Source organism: Urocitellus parryii, chromosome 6, assembly GCF_045843805.1.
Source record: "Urocitellus parryii isolate mUroPar1 chromosome 6, mUroPar1.hap1, whole genome shotgun sequence".
NCBI lineage: Eukaryota > Metazoa > Chordata > Mammalia > Rodentia > Sciuridae > Urocitellus > Urocitellus parryii.
The window spans coordinates 47,517,754-47,538,403 of NC_135536.1; the positions used below are offsets into that span (position 1 = coordinate 47,517,754).

The 20,650-nt window shown below is 33.2% G+C and overlaps 1 protein-coding gene across 9 annotated transcripts in view; it reads right to left on the reverse strand.

The window, feature by feature from the left end:
• Ralgapa1 (Ral GTPase activating protein catalytic subunit alpha 1) overlaps positions 1–20,650 on the reverse strand; it is a 233,008-nt gene that overhangs the window by 87,858 nt on the left and 124,500 nt on the right. For all 9 annotated transcript variants that reach the window (XR_013343785.1, XM_026414280.2, XM_026414271.2 and 6 more), the window contains 5 exons: positions 14,972–15,097; positions 12,233–12,291; positions 7,966–8,074; positions 5,896–6,006; positions 801–869 (listed from right to left, as the gene is read on the reverse strand). Coding sequence is in view for 8 of the 9 variants with exons in the window: in XM_026414280.2 (XP_026270065.2) it covers positions 801–869; positions 5,896–6,006; positions 7,966–8,074; positions 12,233–12,291; positions 14,972–15,097 (474 nt within the window). In the remaining variant the exon portion in view is untranslated. The remainder of the gene's footprint in view (positions 1–800; positions 870–5,895; positions 6,007–7,965; positions 8,075–12,232; positions 12,292–14,971; positions 15,098–20,650) is intronic.

A 20,650-nucleotide genomic window follows, 5' to 3' on the forward strand; every position in this document is an offset into this window, starting at 1 on the left:
TGTGTTTAATACCTACCACAACAGGCAGCATAAATCTAGTCTCCATATATTATATATAACATCTAGTATATAACTGAACAACAGGAAAATGGAACCCAGGCAAGAGGAAAAACATTCAATAGGAAGAGACTCTGTGATGACCCAGATATAAGATTTAGTAAAGACTTAATTACGATAAGTATGTTGAGTCTTCAAAAAAAGATGCAAGTTACTGATAAAGAAATGTGGAATTTAATAAAAGCATGAAAACATTAAGAGACACCACAGAGAAACTCTAGAACTGATAAATACAATATCTGAAGTAATTAAAGGACCTCATAATGAATTTATGAAAGTAAATCCCATCTTGTAGAACTCTTTGGTGAACAGAGGAAATGTCTTCTCCTCTGTACCTATCTCTATGTATTTTACATACTTTGCTTACTAGAAATATCTTTATTTTCCACCAGAAACAATTTTACAAAATCAAGTGGCTCTCTTCAGGGGTAATGAATTCTTAAGAATTAATCTTCAGGTATAATTTGGCAGGATATAGTAAAATAATTATAAGTGGACAGAATGTTCTCCAGGGTTCCTTACAACCCTGCGATTCAAAGATTTTATCAAATGGCCTGAAATTTAAACTAAAACATAATTTAGCTATACTTAAATAATGGGAAGACATATTTCACACTATAATTTACTGTGAACACAAGGTGAATAAATTCATATCGTGTAGTTACATATGCCTTTGCAAAATTAACAAAATACAAGTATTTTAAACTAGAAGACCACATATTAAATATCAAAATTTAAATTACCCTTTTGTCCATTTCATATGATGAAGCTTCTGTACTTGGCAAAAGGTGGGTGATAGTAGCTATTAGGATCTGTATGTGAAAATAAGTAAGTTCAAAATATGTTAATGATACATTTTAAAAATTAATTGTTATATGCTAAAGTGATGTAAAAGCTACTGCTGCAAATTTTTCCTAAATGCATTATTTAAATATATTACCCTAATATATACATTGCTTTTTAAGGGTAATTTATTTAATAAATAATCTTTTCAAGTACACTTACTTATCAATCATTTATAATCTTCATGTATAGCAGTTACATATATATTTTGCCAACTACACATAATTTCATTCTATTCAATTATGAAAGTGGATCAATACATATAAGTACACAATTATGTTCAAAAAAATCAGAAGATACAGATAAACAAAAAGATTTACAAAAATCATTGCAATCAATCAGATCAAGAAATTACTGTCTTTCCAGATCTTCCTATATAGGTTGAGCACTTCTAATTTTAAAATCCAAAAATGCTTCAAAATCCAAACCCACTGGAGTACTAACATGCACTCAAGAAACTATGTGTTTTGAAGCATTTCAAATTTTTGGATTAGGGATACTCAATTGGCAAACTCTATGCAAATATTCCAAGTTCAAAAGAACTCTGAATCTGAAACACTCGGGGTCAGAAACAAATACATGCTTAAAAAATTTGTATCTTTTTCAATTTATGTATATTATACACATGAATATAAAATAGGGAACATGAAGTAATAAAAAAGAAAGATATTATTAAAATGAGGCAAAAGAGATTATTAAAAAAATGTATCAGGGGCTGGGGATGTGGCTTATGGTCGAGTAACCCTGAGTTCAATCCCCAGTACCCCCAAAAAAGTATTAGAATAAATTTTTATTATACTTTTATTGCATATTATATTTTTAAAATTTACTGTTTCATGAATTAAATAGAAAACTTTTTCTAAATATATATTAAGAACTCAAAAAGCTCAATAGCAAGAAAACAAATAACTCAAATTACAAAATAAGCAAAACACTTGAATAGACATTCCTCAAAAGAAGGCCTATGAAAGGTCAAGTATATGAAAAAATGCTGAACATCACTACTTATCAGAGAATTGCAAATCAAAACCAGAATGAGGGCTGGGGTATAGCTCAGTGGAAAAATGGGTGCATAGCATTCACGAGGCTCTGAGTTAAATTTCTAGTACTAAACAAACAAAAAATACATAATGGGATATCACCACACTCCAGTCAGAATGGCTATTATAAAAAGGCAGAGATAATGAATGTTGGTGAGGAGGTGGAAAAGGGGAATTTTTATATACTGATGGGAATGTAAATTAGTACAACCACTGTGAAAAACAGTAATAAAAATAGAAAAACAGGGTTGGGGCTGTAGCTTAGTGGGAGAGTGATTGCCTAGCACATGGGAGGTATTGGGTTTGATCCTCAGCACCACATAAAAATAAAGGTATTGTGACCATCTACAACTAAAAATATTTTTTTTAAATAGAAAACTAGCATTAAAAATTAAAAATTGATGGGGCTAGAGTTTGTGGCTCAGTGGCAGAGTACTTGCCTAGCATGTGTGAGGTACTGGGTTCAATTCTTGGCACCACAAATAAATAAACAAAATGGGGGTCCATTGACTGTTAGAGTCTGTAAACAAGTCAGGATGGCGCCTGGCAAATGTTAGAGTCTGTAAACAAGTCTGGATGGCGCCTGGCATTTTGCAAGAGGGAGTGGTTTATGAAGTAACGCCAGCGAGCCATTAAGTGTGGAGATTTCTTATTGGTTGACTGATGTATCTAGTTTATGTTAATTAAGATAAGCTGTGTGGAATGTATAAATACCCCTCCTGTCCTACAATAAACGGCTCCTACTCCTGCTGTATCAATGTACACAAGTTGTTTGTCACCCCACCCCCACCCCCGGGTTATTTTGCTGCAGCCGGACTGTGGCAATTGACAACTAAAAAATATTTTTTAAGAAATTAAAAACTGAACTACCATATGACCTAGCCATCTCTCTCTATTGGGTGTAATTCCAAAGGAAACAAAATTGGAATGTGGAAGAGACAACACCTGCACTCCCATCTTCACTGCAGCACTAAGCTATGGAATCAACCTGAGTGTCCATCAACAGAAGAATGGATAAAGAAAATGTGCTGTATGTATACACAATGGAATACTATTCAACCATAAAAAGATAAAATCCTATCATTTTAACAATATGGATGAACCTGGAGGACATTGTTAAGAGAAATAAGTCAAGCATAGAGACAAATATCTCATGATTTCACTTCTATGTAGAATCTAAAAAAGATGATGTTGTAGAAGTCGAGAATAAAACAGTAGTTACTATTGGAAGGGGAGAGTAGGGGTGTGGGAAGGACAGACAGAGCTTGATTAACATGTACAGTGTTAAGATTAGACAGGAAAATAAATTCTGGTATTTTATTGCATAGGAGGGTAACAATAGCTAACAATCATGCAGTTTTTCAAAAGCTAAAAGTGAGGATGTTCAATGTTCTCACCACAAAAAATGATAAATGTTTAAGGTGATGGATATGCTGACAACCTTAATTTGATCATTATACAATGTATACATATATTGAAAAACCATACTATAACCCATAAATATGTGCATTTAATTTCCTCAACTCAAATGTAAAATTTAAACAATTAAATATGCTTTTTACAGAACAAGGCTTTTCTCCCCAGTTGAATCTAGTATTTTGGGTGCACTTACTTCACACTTGTAAGAAAACTAGGCTTTTACCCATAATTCTGTGAATAGGTAACCATTAGTGAAATGCTTCAGTATTCTGTGATTTTATTTCTTCAACTACAGGTGGGGAGTAATAATTATTATAGGCTCTGGCCACTATAAAATATAGTAGAACAATTTGCACAGATATATTATTAAATGTTTGTAATATATAGGTTGATGAAGAGAATAAAGAAAAGCATATGGAGGCTTTCATATTGAAAAAAAGTGTTTAAAGAACCACCTTAATTTTTACACAGAATATCAATCTTTAGTGGTTAAATTTTCCAAAGGTTTCAAAATTTCAAACATTTTATTATTAGACACACAAATGTACATTCACATTCAGTCACTGTGTCCCACATAACATAATAACAGCTGCATTTATTAACATTTATATTTCATCACTTATAAGCCAAAAAAGTGCTAAGTGCTTTACATGTAATTTTTTCATTTAGCTTTTTTCCTACCACTGAGCTAAATCCCCAGGACTTTTTAAAAAAATTTCACACATGGTCTCACAAAGTTGCTGAGTCTGACCTCAATTTACAATCCTCCTTCCTCAGGCTCCCGTTGGCTTTAGTCTTTAAAGCAACCTGTGAGGTAAATTTTCATCCTAGATATGAAGTGTTCAGTTTTCAGTGGGCTTAGTAACTTGTCAACAGTTTAAAAGTCAGTACACAGCAGAGTAAGTGGTTAATTAAATCCAGGTGTGTTTACTCCGAAACCAAATCTCTTAACCATAAACTATTTCAAGTCAATAGATACTAAATATTTTCTACATAAAAGTCACCCTAGACATAAGAAAGTAAAGATAAAAAATATGTTAAGGACCCTAAAATTTTATACATGATCATTTAGTCTCATTCAAATTTTTAATGTGCATATTACAATGTAGTTATAAGTTTATTGTATTTTCATTATAAGTTATATTTTTATAAGTTATTACTTTGATGCATTAAGTACAAAAATTGTTCTAAATATACTTTATATAGGAAAAGGCTTTATTCACTATTTCTGTTATAGAGACTAATGAGTGACACGCATGAGTGAGGAAAGTTTGTACTTCAGATTCTCAGACTTCGTTAGAATTCTGTTTCTGTCCTGTTAGTTTGTGACTCTATATAGTTACTAAGCCTTTAATTCCCTTATTTTAAAAAAGTGAGGTAGGAAGGGAATAATCTTCTACCTCAAAAAATATGTAAGAATTAAATAAAATATTTATGAAAAGATACTGACAGGGTGACTGGTAGATGGTAAGGTGATCAATAAATATTTGTGTTCACCTTTTCTAGAAATGTTATAAGAATACAAAGATAAAAAAGATAAATTCTGATTAGGAAGATCAGACAGGAAATTCTATTTTTTTGAGGAGATGGTATTTAAGCAAATTACTGAAATATAAGGGGAAAAAGAGAAGTAAACTATTTCAGATAAAAGGAAGAAAGAGTATGTTTAAGCAATGGTAAGCATATTCAGTTGCCTGGACAACATGGAACTTCAAAGAAATCTGCACCATTCTGGAAAGGCAGGTTGGGTCCTTGCCTGGAGGTTTTGAATTCACACCTAAAAACTGGGATCTATTTTATAGTAAAAAAAAAAAAAACCCAGAGATTTTGTTCCTATTTTTTTCAGGTAAGTGACACGATAAAAGTCATATGAATGCGGGACCGGGGCTGTAGCTCAGTGGCACAGCGCTTGCTGAGCATGTGTGAAGCATTGGGTTCAATCCCTAGTGCCACACAAAAACAAATAAATAAAATAAATGTGTTGTGTCCATCTACAACTACAAAAAATAAAATTTTAAAAAGTCATATGAATATGAATTATGACTTGTAGGAAAAGACTGTACAGGAGAGAAGGCTACTGTAATATCTCACAGAAAAAAATAATAAAGAGCTGAAATATGTTAGGTGTTGTAGAAAATACGAGAGACAGTGAAAAAATAATTAGGATGAAAAAATAACAATCTCATAAATGATTGATGGAAAAAGAAAAAAGAATAATGCTTTGATTTAGGTAATGGAAGGATGGCATGTTTTCCTCACCTGAGAGAGTAAAGGAAGCAGAATATACATTTGCAAAGACAATGGCATAAAAAGTTTACATGTAGTATTTCATTTTCAATACTATTAATAAGTGAAATTTATAATAAATTCTTTTTTAAATACTTTGAAAACCAGGAACACAAGTTTCTAACATAAACACAATGAGACAGGATCTTTGATATTACAAAAAAGCATGCAAGAATTTTTTAAACTTATTGAATAATTTTATATCTAAATCGAAGAATATTTCTAAAAAAAAAAATGAGAAACTACTTACTTGAATAATTTTCAAGGGAGAATCAGGTTGGTAAATTTGAAGTCTAGGTACATAATGAACCAGCATGTGAAGCATGCTGCAAGCCACTTGGGCTACTGTTTTATTCGTAAACTGCAATAACAAGAATAAATCATTGTTTAATATAAAGTTTCTTCATGATACTCTGGTTTCTTTTCAGATTCTATAAATCTTTGGCCTTTTATTAAGAAATTTCTTCATGAACTATTTATTCATCAGTGCATTAGCTGACTAAAAAATTTTAAATTTCATACGTATTTTTTTGGTCATCATACATTTGTAAGCGTTTATTAAAATCTTAGGAAGATAAGCCTTCAATTGCAAAATTTAAAAAAAAGTCACAATACATTCCAAAAACATATACACTTTTACTTTTTCTTTGTAATGTCTGACTGTCCTCATTAAACTTTTATTAAGTGTTTTCTTACCTGAATTTCTGCACTGGTCTCTAATTACTAATCTTGTTATCAATTTTTCTACTGTTTGCTTGAATGTACTCTTTACAATATTTCCAAATTAAATTTCTAAAGTATTGTTTGATCCTGGCATTCTCTATACTTAAAACTCTCAGATGACTCTCCAATAGCATTATAGTTTGGATATAAGGTGTCCCCCAAATGCACCTGTGTAATGCAGGAATATTCAGAGGTTAAAATGATTAGATTATGGAAGTCCTAACCTAATTAGTCCATTCTAATTTGAATGGAATAACTGGATGGTAACTGTAGAAAGGAGGTGGGACATGGCTGAAAGAGACAGGTCATTGAGGGGCATACTCTAGAAGAGTTATTCCCTGTGACTCTCCCTCACATCACCCCACTACTTCTGGCCTCCATGAGCAGAACAGATTCCCTCTGCCTCTCCCTTTCACCAGGTTTTGCCTCACTATGGGCCCAGAGCAATGGTGTTGGTCAACCATGGACTAAATCTCTGAAACCATAAGCTAAAAATAAACTTTCCTTCTCTAAGAAGTTCTTGTCAGATATTTGGATCACAATGATGAAAAGCTGACTAACATAAATGACATAAAGTCAAGCTTTTTATGCTTATCTATGTCCAAATTTCACTCTCTCAAGTTCCAAATTCTTCCTCTTTTCCAAAAATTTCTCTGATAACTAAGACAAAATTTCTGCTTCCTCCAAACTGCAGTTCAAATGCACCATTCATCTAGTATTCTTAGCTTTACCTACTTTGTTAACACTTATTTTAATCTTTTCAGTTATATCTACATCTGTCTATCTATATCTTGAGGCTAGTATTTTTTTCCATTACATTATCCTTTACTTTGCCTAGCAAAGTGCCTGAATATGGTACATATTCAGAAATACCTGTCAGATAAATACTATTATTATCCAAAAATATTTATTAGGTAAATTTTATGTTTAAACACATACTGTATTAAAATTTTTAAGACAAAAATAATATCAAGCATTCTCTGATTAAAAAAATATCCATTTATCAATTAAGGTTCTCTAAATTATTACTACTTCTGAAATACATCTTATTCTAGGGAGGGTGGGAAGAAATGCTGGGGAGTGATATTGGCCAAATTACATTGTTATATTGTGTGCATGTATAAATATGTAACCATAAATTCCGTCAATATATACAACTATTATGCACCAATAAAAAATGTGGAAAAAATCTTATTCTGGTTACAAAAGAGGGCATTTGAATGATAAGCCAAGAGTTGAATAGCTCAAGAATTTCATAAATGTTAAAAATCAAGAGTAAGTTACAAAAATACTAGTTAAAAAAACAAACAAAAAAATTCCTTTATGTCTTAAAGGACTGGTTTCCTTCTTAGGAGTCATCCATATGTATTTTAAGGAAAAATTCAAATACAAAAGAAGTTGTATGGTAGGTCTCCTACTTAGTGACATCTCCAGGCTGGGACCATTCTTAAATCATTCTTAAAGTTTCAGGATCAAGGAAAAAATGTAATAATGAAGACATTTATTATAAATTATTCAAGAGCACAAGATAAAATTAACATTTAGAGAAAAAATAACTATGCATTCTTAATAAATGTCACTAAAAAGTTGTCTTTACCTTTAAGGAAACACAAATTACATTCAGAGCTTCTTTAATTTGAGGATGATGAGACTCATGGACTAGTTCTTCACAAATCCAAATACCTAAACTGCAAAGTGCTACACATCTGCAAGAAAAGGCAACAAACAATGATACAAATAAAAGTGAAGGAGTCTTTCAGTAAAATGAAATCACCACCACACCAATCAAGTGACACAGAATGAACACGCACTGTGTGATTTAATAAATTTGTTATTCTATTGGTGATTAAGGAAGAGAAGGGGGGGAGCCTAACCCTTAAATCCTAAAATGAATTTTCTATTATAATCTACTACCAAGGTCATAGGGTCAGATAACACATGGCATCTTTCTAACAAACCCATGTTAATAAAATGACAAAACTGTAAGGTTTTCCAAACAAATATTTAACCTGCTTTCAAAAGGAAAGAGTATAATTTTATTGACTGGCAACAGTAAAATGAATTTAAGTAAAAACATGAAGTTGATGAAGTAAAATACTATTGTTGTACCTTTTAAATTGAACACAACTGGCCACAAATTCTTTTAAAAACTATTTGAAAACACAAAATTCATATAATTTACAAAGTAATTCCAACAAAAACAGGACTTGTAGAATTTTTGTTCTGTTCTCTAATGTCTGGCAACAACTTCAGCTGAGTTTCAGCTTGAGGGAGTTAAATCTGATAATCTGAATCAGGAAGAATTCTATCAGCATGTTCAAGTTTAGGATTCTGATAAAGTATATAATGGTTCTAAGTACAAAAAAAATTTTTCTACTCGAACACAGCAGATCAGTCTCTTCTCACAGTGTAAAGTGCTAGAGTACTACTAAACTTTTTACTATTAAAACTGCCAAAAAGTCTTCATAGTAAAGTCAACTGCTTTATTTCTTCCCTACTGTTGTCTACCCATAAATTCTAGGTAATATTCATAATCAGTTTCAAGTTTAGCAATGGAAATACCTATAGTTCTAAAACAACAATAAACTCCGAAGTACAGCAAGGCTCTCCATGGATTCAACTAACTAAAGGCAGAGGCTGGAGTACAAATGCTGAACAATTTTTGTTGTAACGAGGTAAGAACGGGATGTTTCTATTTTTTGTTTGTGTTTTTGCTTTTGTATGTACAGAATTTTCTCCCTTTTCCAAATTGTCAAGATAATCAAGATTATTCACATTACTCCTGCTCAGATTTTGGAGTATAAGCTTCTAAAAAGAGATCCATTCACAAAGGTATAGAAAAACAAGTTCAATTTCTGAGGTTGTTCAACACTCAAACAAGCTGTTATGTTAATCATTCCTTGATCTACATCTGAGCAGCTGTTTTAGTTTTCCACATTCTTTCACTTAAGAATCAACATAGTTTAAAAAAAAAGAGATTTAGAATCCTAAGCTCTATGTTCAATCCTGGTTCTGCCACTTACTAATTATGCATCAATGGAAAGAGAGTAGAATGAATTGGACATAACTTTCATATGTTCATATATGAATACACTACCAGTAAAACTCCATATCATGTACAACCACAAGAATGGGATCCTAATTAGAATAAATTACACTCCATGTATATATAATATGTCAAAATACACTCTACTGTCATGTATATCTAAAAAGAACAAATAAAAAAAATAAAAATTTATTTAAAAAAAATAATACTTTTACTCATGCATTGTTGGTGGGACTGCAAATTGGTACAAGCACTCTAGAAAAAAGTATGGAGATTCCTCAAAAAAACAGGAGTGGAACCACCTTTTAACCCAGTTATTCACTCCTTGATATATATTCAAAGGATTTAAATTCAGCACACTACAGTGACATAGCCACATCAATTTTATAGCAGCACAATTCACAATAGTTAAGCTCTGAAGCCAACCTAGGTGCCCTCCAACAGATGAATGGATAAAGAAAATGTGATATAATTTATATCTATATCTATATATATAATATGATAATATATTATATATATATAAGCCTTAAAAAAGAAATATATATATAATATGTGTGTGTGTGTGTGTGTATATATATTTATCTTTATCAGCCTTAAAAAAGAATGAAATTATGGCATTTGCAGGTAATGTGGCGAAATATCATGCTAAGCAAAATAAGCCAAAACCAAAAACCAAAGGCTGGATGTTTTCTCTGATAAGCAGATGCTAATCCATAATGGGAGTGGTGGGGAGAGAATGAAGGAACTTTGGATTGTGCAAGAGGGAGGGAGGAGTGGGGAGGGAGTGAGGGGGTAAAAAAGATGGTGGAATGAGATGGACATTATTACCCTATATATATGTATGATCACACTACTATATGACTTTGCATCATGTTCAGTCTGAAGAAGAAGCTGTGCTTCATTTGTGTACAATGTAATAAAAATAAATAAATAAATAGATAAATAATATCATTATGAACTTAAAAAAAAGTGGGTAAATGGCAAAGAGATCAGTAGAGGGAAGAGAGAAGGATATGGCTGGGATGGAGGGGATGGGGAAGTACTGGAGACTGAATTAGAACAAGATATATTCCATGCTTTAATAATTATGTCCAAATGGATTCTACTGTCATGTATAACTAAAAAGAACCAACAAAATTATGCATCTAATAATTATTCTTTAAGACAAACTGTGAGGATAATAATTATGGCTCTGCCTTATCTGATAGAGCAGGTTATCTAAATTTTCTGGGCTCCAGTTTCTGTATTTATAAATCAAAAGGTAAAAACTGTATATTTCTCAGAGTTATTATGAAATGCACTGCCATAATAAATACAAAGTGTCTAGAACACACCTAGCACACAGAAAGGGCTTAATAAATGTTAACTTTAGGTTTAATAAGTATTAGTTTATTAAGCATCAGTTACTGAATAACAAAATTGGGAGAAGGTGATGTATCAATCTCTCCCAATTTGATGAGAATTAAATGAAACAAATATTGGGGGAAATTCTTGTAAACTTGAATGAGATCAGGGTAAAAGAATTTGCTCAAAGAGGTTTGTTTTTAGTTAACTTGGCTACCAAGTGAGAAAAACTTGTAGTGGAGTAGTTTCATGTAACTAAACTGTTCATGTTACATCATTTTTAATTGTTAGAAAAAGAAATTTAAATTAGAATTAGAGGGCTGAGGCTGTAAAGCACTTGCCTAGCATGCATGAGGCACTGGGTTCGATCCTCAGCACCAAATAAAAATAAAATAGATTGTGTTCACCTACAACCAAAAAATATATGTTCAAAAAATAAAAATAAATTAGAATCAGAATGGTCAAAGCCATGATCTATACCTTTTGAATCTTGGATCAACAAATACAGACATGATTGGAAAAGGAAGCTTCATAGAGGTAAAGTCAGAGGAGAAGGACTAATGTTGAAACTAATGACACACATTAAAATTAGCATCAAGAAATATAAAATATAACTTGAAATTTTAAGGAAGCAAGGGAACATAGTGTATTCTGGCAACCTCCTAATTTAAGTCTCTTCTTTTTGAGGAAAGGTTTATTCAGCGAGACAGAAAATGTCAGTTTTATATGATTAAGACATAAAAAGGAAAAATTAAAAATCTTGTTACTTATATTCTATTAGAAATCATGATCAGCTGTGTACAGTGGGAAATGCCAATAATCCCAGCAACTTGGGAAGCTGAGACAGGAGGATTGCATTTCAAGGCCAGCCTTCACAAATTAACAAGACACTCAGTAACTTGGTAAGACCCTATCTCAAAATAATAAAATAAAAAAATTAAAAGTGTAGGGGATATAGCTCAGCTGTAGAGCACTCCTGGGTTCAATTCCCAGCATCAATCCCCCCCAAATCATAATCAATACATATGAATATTAAAACATACTATTTTTAGATATATTACAGTCTACCATAAAAATATTTTGTTTTAATTCAATTCAACAAACACTCATTGAGCCTATGTTGTATTTCAAGGTATTATATAAGAACACAATGATAAATATAATCTGAAGAGAACACAAAATGTACTTAAATAAATCAAAATAACTGATTTTACATATACCAGACACAGGGTTAAATAACTGAAAAAGATGAACAGGTTTTCATTTTTATTTTTTAAAGAAGGAAGATTAGAATGTAATCATGAAAAAAAAGTGAGAGTATTTAATCATTCAAATAATTTAAACTTGTAGTTCAGAATGGCTTTTGTGTGTCTGAAACAACCTGAACTGCTATAAAAATTCAATCAACTTCTAAAATGAGATTTCAAACACAGAATAGTTGTAGTAAACGTTAATCTAAGAATACCTGACCTACCGTGCAGGACCAGAGGGCTCATCCCTTGCTGAGCTTAATACAGTTTTGATTATGAGTTCCTAAAATAAAGGAAAATAGTTAATAGCAATTAGTAAGATTTTCATTCACTTAGTCAACAGATATTTATTAGGTGGCCAATCTGGGCTAGGCCCTGTACCAGGTATTAGAGATACAATAGTTAAGAGAACAATTTATTCTCATGTAAATACTTTTAATAAAGAATCCAATGTTATTTATACAAGTAGCTAATAAAACAATTTATGAAATTTATACCAAAAGAATATGTTAAAAAATAACCTTTTTTTCTGATTGGAAAAGTCATAAAGGCTCACTATAAGAAAGATAATTAAAGCAGAATTAATATCTTAAAGTCATGAACATCTTTTTTAAGCTTTGAGAAATAGCATTTAAAAGCCACCAACAGATGGTTTCACTGATGAATTATACCAAATATTTAAAGAATTAATACTAACCCTTCTCAAATTCTTCCAAGAAAACTAAACAGGTAGGATACTTCCAAACTCAATTTATAAGGTCACATTTACCCTGATGCCAACATCAGACAAGGGTATTAACAAGGGAAAAAAAATTATAGTCCACTATCTCTGATGAATACAAATGCAAAAATCTTCAAAACAATAACAATAAACCAAATTGAACAGCACAATAAAAGAATCATATACCATTACCAAGTAGGATATATTCTATGGCTACAAGAATTGTTCAACACATGTAAATCAATAAACATAATATACCACTTTAACAGAATGAAGGATAAAAATCATATAATCATCTCAATAGGTAGAGAAAATTAAAACAATTATCAATCCTTGACCTTCAGGATCTTCTGAAAATAAAACAAACTATTAAACCTTGAAAAGCTGAGGTAAATTCATGTAGTTTCTGTTAAGTGTCATTGTAAATTTGCACTGAGCCACTTGATTGTATGTGTAAGTCAAATTCATTTGTTTACATTAATGAGTATATGCTATATATCAAAAAGTGTTAGGTCATGAGGATATAATAGTATATAAGATCACATGGGGGCTGCGGTTGTAGTTCAGTGGCAGAGCGCTTGCCTAGCATGTGTGAGGCTCTGGGTTCAATCCTCAGCACCACATAAAAATAAAGTAAATGTACAAAAAATACAATAACATTATTTTAAAAAAAGATTTCATGGTATTTGTCTAAAACAGAAGTTAGGCACTGAGTAAGAAATTACAAGTATGATAAATGTTATGAAGAGAAATATGGATTCTAAGGAAAGTATAAGCAACACATAAAAATCATCTGCATGACAACACATAAAAAACATCTGCATGACCCCTGAGGAGCTAAAGTGTCTTTTTCTCAACCTTTCTAATTCTGAGAGCAAATTAAGGTCAATCATAGAGACTACCTGGGAATAACTGTGACAGGCATAGGATTGTTAAGCCCTTTAGAGTTTATATGTATGCATTCAGATAGAGATAGGTCTTGACAGTGATTGAATTATTCACTAAACAGCATACTGTGGGTTCAGAGCACTGATTTTCTTTATCCTTACTAAAAGAGCTTTTCACAGCACTCCCCTCTACTTAGGTTTAACAATCACTGAGTCTAGCCATGTGTAGTGGTGCATGCCTATAATTCCAGCAACTTGGGAGGCTAACAAAGGAAGATCACAAGTTTGAGACCAGCTTCAGGAACTTAGTGAGACCCTGTTTCAAAATTTAAAAAAGGGTGGGGAGGCTGAGATATAGCTCAGTGGTAGGAAAACCCAAGGTAAAACTGCCAGTACCCCCCCCCAACACACACACACAAGAAGTACTAAATTCAGAGGACTAAGGATGCTGATCATGGCACACACTTTTCCCTTTCAATAGAGGCTGAACTCTGCAGAGGCACAGAACAACCTTTTGAGAGTTTCCTATCTGAAATTTTTAACACGTGTATTTAATACACTGCTCCTGCCTGGGCACATTGTTTTTTAAAGGATTACTATCTGGGATCTGGAGAGGTTCTCTTTGCAACTATATAATCACTGCTAATATTACACAGGCTGAAGGGTTATGGTGACACATGCCTGTAATCATGGCTACTGGCGAGGCTGAGGCAGGAGGGTTGCAAGTTCCAGATCACCCTGGGCAACACTGAGAGACCCTGTCTCAAAATAAACAATAAAAAGGCCTGGGGATATAACTCAATGGTGGAGTACATATGGGCTCACTTACTAGTACAAAGGAAAAAAAAAAAAAAAAAACATTGTACCAACTAGTATCCAGGTCCTGTAACACTTTAGGTACATAGGATTACTACCTCAATTCCAAAATTTCATATAGCAGTACAGAATTTTCCATTACTTTGTTTGATACTACATTGCTGAGAAATTGGGAGAGAGAGAGTCAAATGTGTAGGTATAGTTTGCCATCTCAATTCCAGAAGCCTTACATTAGCAACACCATATCTGGTTCATAGGATGTTTTGATAAATGCTCAGTGAGTGAATGAATGAATCCTAAGAAACAAACATGAATAGGTTCAAAAATGAGATAAAGATACCAAAGTAATTTAAACACATCCAGAAAAATAAAAATAAAAAGGCAATAAATCTAATTAACATTCCAGTTTTTGTTCTGGGAGATATAGCTGGTTAATGTTGTTCAACAACTCAGTAGATTTCAAAAAGAAACAAATTTTATTGCATATATTTTATGTTATAAAATCAGTTAAATGCTACAAACTGTATCTGATTTCTTACCTTCACATCTGTAAACTGAGACACAGCAATATCTGGAATATTGGGATGGAGAGCAGGCAGTTCACAGTACAAGTTGGGAAAGCAAACCAAAGATCCCAGAAGAACTTGTGCTTCTACTCTTGGAGCCTATGTATCAGATTTTAAAAAATCTTTAAAATATATTTGTTATTACATTAACCTAAAATTACTTTATTACTCAACTATATTTTAAAGGGAAGTAGGAGTATAAAACAAAATTCAAAAAGGGGACACACAGAAAGATTAAGTTTCTATGTATACTTTCTACACAAAGTATTGTTATTCTCAATAGAGGTAAAGGACAAATAACAGAAATTTCCTCAAAAGTATCTAATAGGCAGAAATAAGCCATAGTTAATGAGATTATAAGTAGGAATATAACTTATCTACAGCACACATTTACCCTGAAGAAAAACTATAAATACTTCATATTTTACTTTATTTTTTAAAGGTAACACACAATGTGACATATTGTTCTAATAAGCAGATGATTCAATGCCACTAGACTGTATTTGTTACTACCTACAGATGAATAAATGTGGATGAAAATGTCAACTATATCTTTAAGAAACAAACACCAGTCTAAAAAAGTTTTATATAACACATATGGAAAAAGCATTGCTTATGATACTTACTAAAATAAACATTAGAATGTATGCCTGGTGTGCAGATTGAAGTAACTCTTCATCTTTTTTCCTTAGCTGTTATTAAGTCATTTCTCAATTATCAATACTAAGCATTATTTTTCCTCTCTGCCTCTTGCATGTCCACCAAACAACAACACCTACCTACCAATGCTTAATATTAAAATATCTGCAAATAGATTCATATGCTTAACAATACTTAATAAAATGTGAAACACTGAACAACTAGAAATATAATACTTCTATTCATATTAATCAAAAACCAGTTTCCAAAAGATTTACCTGTCTTAATAATTTGTAATAGAGGCAATGTAGCAGTACTCTACTATGTTATTTTTCAAAACAAAATGACTCCTTTCTAGATTTAAAGATACAAGGCAGGAATCTGAAGGAGCAGGATGAGCTCACATTCCCAATTTAGAAGTTATCCTATAAAAATGAAACTCATTTAAAAAATAAATATATAATGAAATTGATTAGCTAAGAGTCTTTCTGTAAAGATGCTAAAGGCAAATGGGAATGTTTGGGCCTGTGGATATAAGAGAACAGACCTAGAATGTGATTGTAATTAAACAAAACTGAATCAGTTATCTTGTAATCTGCCTAAGGAAGAAGAGAAATATTAACAAAGGAAGATGATATGAATGAGATCTAAAATGGGAATGAGATTTGGACTAAATAGTTCCAACACCATGCAGGGGGAAAGACTATCTTAAACCTCCAGTGGAGATGTGTTAGGTTTGATTTCAAAAAAGAATCAATTTCCTATATAGCCTTCTTTAAGAAATATTCATCATATAAAACAGAGAATACAGAAAATGACTAATTTCTCTATTTTCCCAAAGATGTCACACAACCAATGTATAGAGAAGTTAATTACATGAAACGCAGACACACCGACTGCGCAGTGCAGGCCCACCCAACTGCGCTGCAGGCTCCCCATCTACCAACATGGCCGAAACTATTACTGAGCCGCCTGCGGCTGCGGGTTCATCTCCCAAGGTGGCTGTCTCCAACTTGAGACACTGCAGCCACCATCATAGCCATCTTGATGTGGTATCCTCCACCTTGGGACACCAGGTAGGGCTGGGAGAAAACACCTCTGCAAACCCCTACTTCCCCGCAGCACCAAGGCCACCCACTGTCACCACATGGCCACCCTCACTGACCCATTCCTGAAAGCAGTTGCCTCTATCTTGGGACACCTATGCCGCCATATTGGGTTACCTCTGCTACTAACATTGCCATCTTGAGTTGGGGCAGCCTACATCATGGGACACTCTCCAGGGCCTGAAAGCCCAACATCAAGGTACCTACAGATTTGCCGCTGCTGCTGCCATCATCTAGGGAGGAACATGGCTGCTTCTATATAGGGATGCCAGCCAGGGCCTGGAATACCATCATCAAGGCACCTGCAGGCTTGGTAACATCTGAGGTCTCCCTGCTAGATGTGCTAATTGACACCACCTTGCTGGAGAGGCAGGAGAGCGCCTTGCATGGGGTCCATAAATTGGAAGAGGGTGTGAGGGCATCTTGCTCTTGGCTTGCCCAGCCAACCAGTCTGGCATCCACTGGGTATCCAGGGCCACCAACCCAGCCTAGAGCTTGCAGCTATGTGGCCAGCCTGCAGCTCTCAACACCTAGTCCTGATCTGCCTGATACAGAACAGTTCTCCACAACAGGCACGTAGACCCCAGCACTCAGCCCTCAGGACCTCTGGAGAGAGAGGTGCCTGATTGGGAAGTTGAAAAGGTGGGAGAGATACAGTTAAGAGACTAAATTAGAGACCAGGAATTGTGAGGTCTGCAAGCAACACAAGGGGCTAAGATCAGGCTCCCATATCACACAAATGGACCCCAAAAGAGATTCCTGGGTGCAGTCTTCCAATGGAGACTGGAAATTGCCATACTGCACCTTGAGGAGTTCCGCCTCCAAGACTCACCCTACCACCCTAGAAACCCTCACCTTCCTGAGGGTAGAGATACCAGCAAACTCCACATAACTCCACCTATTGGATGAGAAGGGAAGCAGAGAAACTACTGAACTCCAACAGAAATAATTGTTCAATTTTCTTTTGAGATTTTTGTTTTTTTCTTTTCTGTTTTCACATCCCCACCATTTTTGAAACCAAGTAATTTTCATACATCAAGCTACTGAGGACTGGGATGTCTGAGTAGTATATTACAGTTTTATTGTATATCACTTTAGTTTTACATTTTTGAATCTTTTTAATTTTTTTTCTTATTTTCTTATTATTTATTCCTTCTCTACATTTTCCTCTCACTTATTTCATTCCCCAGATTGTCTTACTCTCTTTTCTCCTGCTCACAGCCAACTTCTACTGATTCCTCTTTCACTCTTCCAATGATTTAATATTTCTATCTTCTCCCCCCATCCACCTCATAAACATCACATCCTATACTACTCTGTTCTCTCTCTGTCTACCATTAGAAATTGTAGACCCTTTGGCAAACCTATTGTATATATTATAGACAATAACTGAATACATCATTTCTGTTTATTTCGACAAAACTGTAAATGTCTTAATAGCAACTATTTGGTTTAAGACTGCATACTGTTTGCACTGGTAACTGTTAATATTGATCTTCCCTTTAAAGGCAAAGTAATGGAAACCTATAGGGGCACTATAAATCTATAGGGCAGAAACCATAATACCTGAATCCACACTGCTAGAAGACACACCAACAACATGAAAAAACAAGGGAAGAAAGCACCCTGAACAAACCAAAATGGTTAGAATCCACTGACAACACAGTAGAAAAAATATCAGAGAAGGAATTCAGAATGTACATAATTAAACTGATCTGTGAAGTAAAGGATGGTGTCAGAGAACAAATATAGTTAGCAAAAAATCACTTCAATAAAGAGCTAAAAAACAAAACAAAACTTCTGGGGGGAAAAAAACCCACACAAATCCACACAAATCCTTGAAATGAAGGAAACAATAAATCAAATTAAAAATCCAATAGAAAGTATCACCAACAGACTAGATCACTTGGAAGACAGAACCTCAGGCAATGAAAATAAAATATATAATCTTGAAAATAAAGCTGAACACAAAGTGAATATAGTAAGAAACCATGAATAGAACATCCAAGAATTATGGGATAACGTGAAAAGACCAAATTTAAGATTTATCAGAATTGAGGAAGGCACAGAAATATACACCAAAGGAATGCCCAATCTTTTCAATGAAATAATATCAGAAAATTTCTCAAACCTAAAGAAAGAAATGGAAAATCAAATAACAGGCTCACAGGACCCAAATGTACAAAATTACAATAGATCCATACCCAGGCACACTACAATGAAAATGCCTAGCATACAGAACAAGGATAGAATTTTAAAGGCCACAAGAGAAAAGTACCAGATTACGTATAGGAGAAAACCAATTCAGAGTGCAGCAGATTTCTCAGCCCAGACCCTTAAAGCTAAGAGGTCCTAGAACAACATATACAAAGTTCTAAAAGAAGATGGATGCCAACAAAGAATCTTATGTTCAGCAAAATTAAGCTTCAGATTTGATGATGAAATAAAAACCTTCCATGATGAGCAAAAGTTAAAATAATTTACAACTAGAAAGCCTGCACTACAGAACATTTTCAGCAAAATATTACATGAGGAGGAAATGAAAAAAAACAAAACAATGAAAATCAGTAAAAGGAGGAACTAACTACACTAAATGAAAAGTCAATCAAAGGAGAAAACAAGTCAAGTTAAAAACAAAAAATAAACCCAAATGACTAGGAATATCTATCAAATCAAATTTCAATAATCCTGCATGTTAATGGCCTAAACTAATCAATCAAAAGATAAAGATTGGCAGACTGGGTTAAAAAAAAAAAGACCTAATAATATGCTGTCTTCAAGAAAAAACACCCACAGACAGAAGGTGAAAGGATGGAAAAAAACATACCACTCACATGTACTGCGTAAACAAGCAGGGATTTCCATCCTCATTTCAGATACAATGGACTTCAAGCCAAAGTTAGTCAGGAGGGATAAAGAAGGACATTTCATACTGCTTAAGGGAATCATATATCAGCAAGACATAACAATCATAAATATTTCTGTCCCAAACAATGAGCATTTACGTACATCAAACAAACGCTTCTAAATAATACATGATACAAAGAATACATGCTGATAAAATAATACATGATTCTATATTTATAAGATCCAAAAAATTCCACCAGAGAACTTCTAGAGCTAATAAATGAATTCAGCAAGTAACAGGATATAAAATCAATACCCATAAATCTTTCAAATCAAGAATCAAATAGACCACAACACAATAACAATGGGTGACTTTAGCATACCTCTCTCATTACTGGATAGATATTCCAAACAAAAACTAAACAAAGTAACTATAGAACTAAATAATACAATCAATAATTTAGACTTGACACATATAGAATATTTCATCCATCAATGAGTGAATACTCTTTCTTCTCTGCAGCAAATGGATCCTCCTCTAAAATAAACCATATATTATGCCACAAAGCAACTCTTAGCAAATAAAAAAAATTAGAGATACCACACTGCATTCTATCTGATCACAATCTAATGAAATTAAAAATCAACAATAAAATAAAAAATAGAAGCTACTCTAACACCTGGAGACTAAATAATATGTTATTGAATGATGAATGGATAGCAGAATAAATAACGGAGGAAATAAAAAAAAATCTTAGAGGTAAATGAGAACACCAATACAAGATATCAAAATCTCTGGGATACTATAAAGGCAGTGCTAGGAGGAAAGTTCATTGCATTGAGCTCATTCATTAAAAGAATAAAAAGTCATCGAATAAATGACTTAACATTACATCACAAAGCTCTAGAAAAAGAACAAGTCAACATCAAAAATAGCAGAAGACAAGAAATAATTAAAACCAGAGCTGAAATCAATGAAATTGAAACAAAAGAAACAAAAACCTGGCAAAGCAAAAAGTTGGTTCTTTGAAAAAGTAAATAAAACTGATAAACCCTTAGC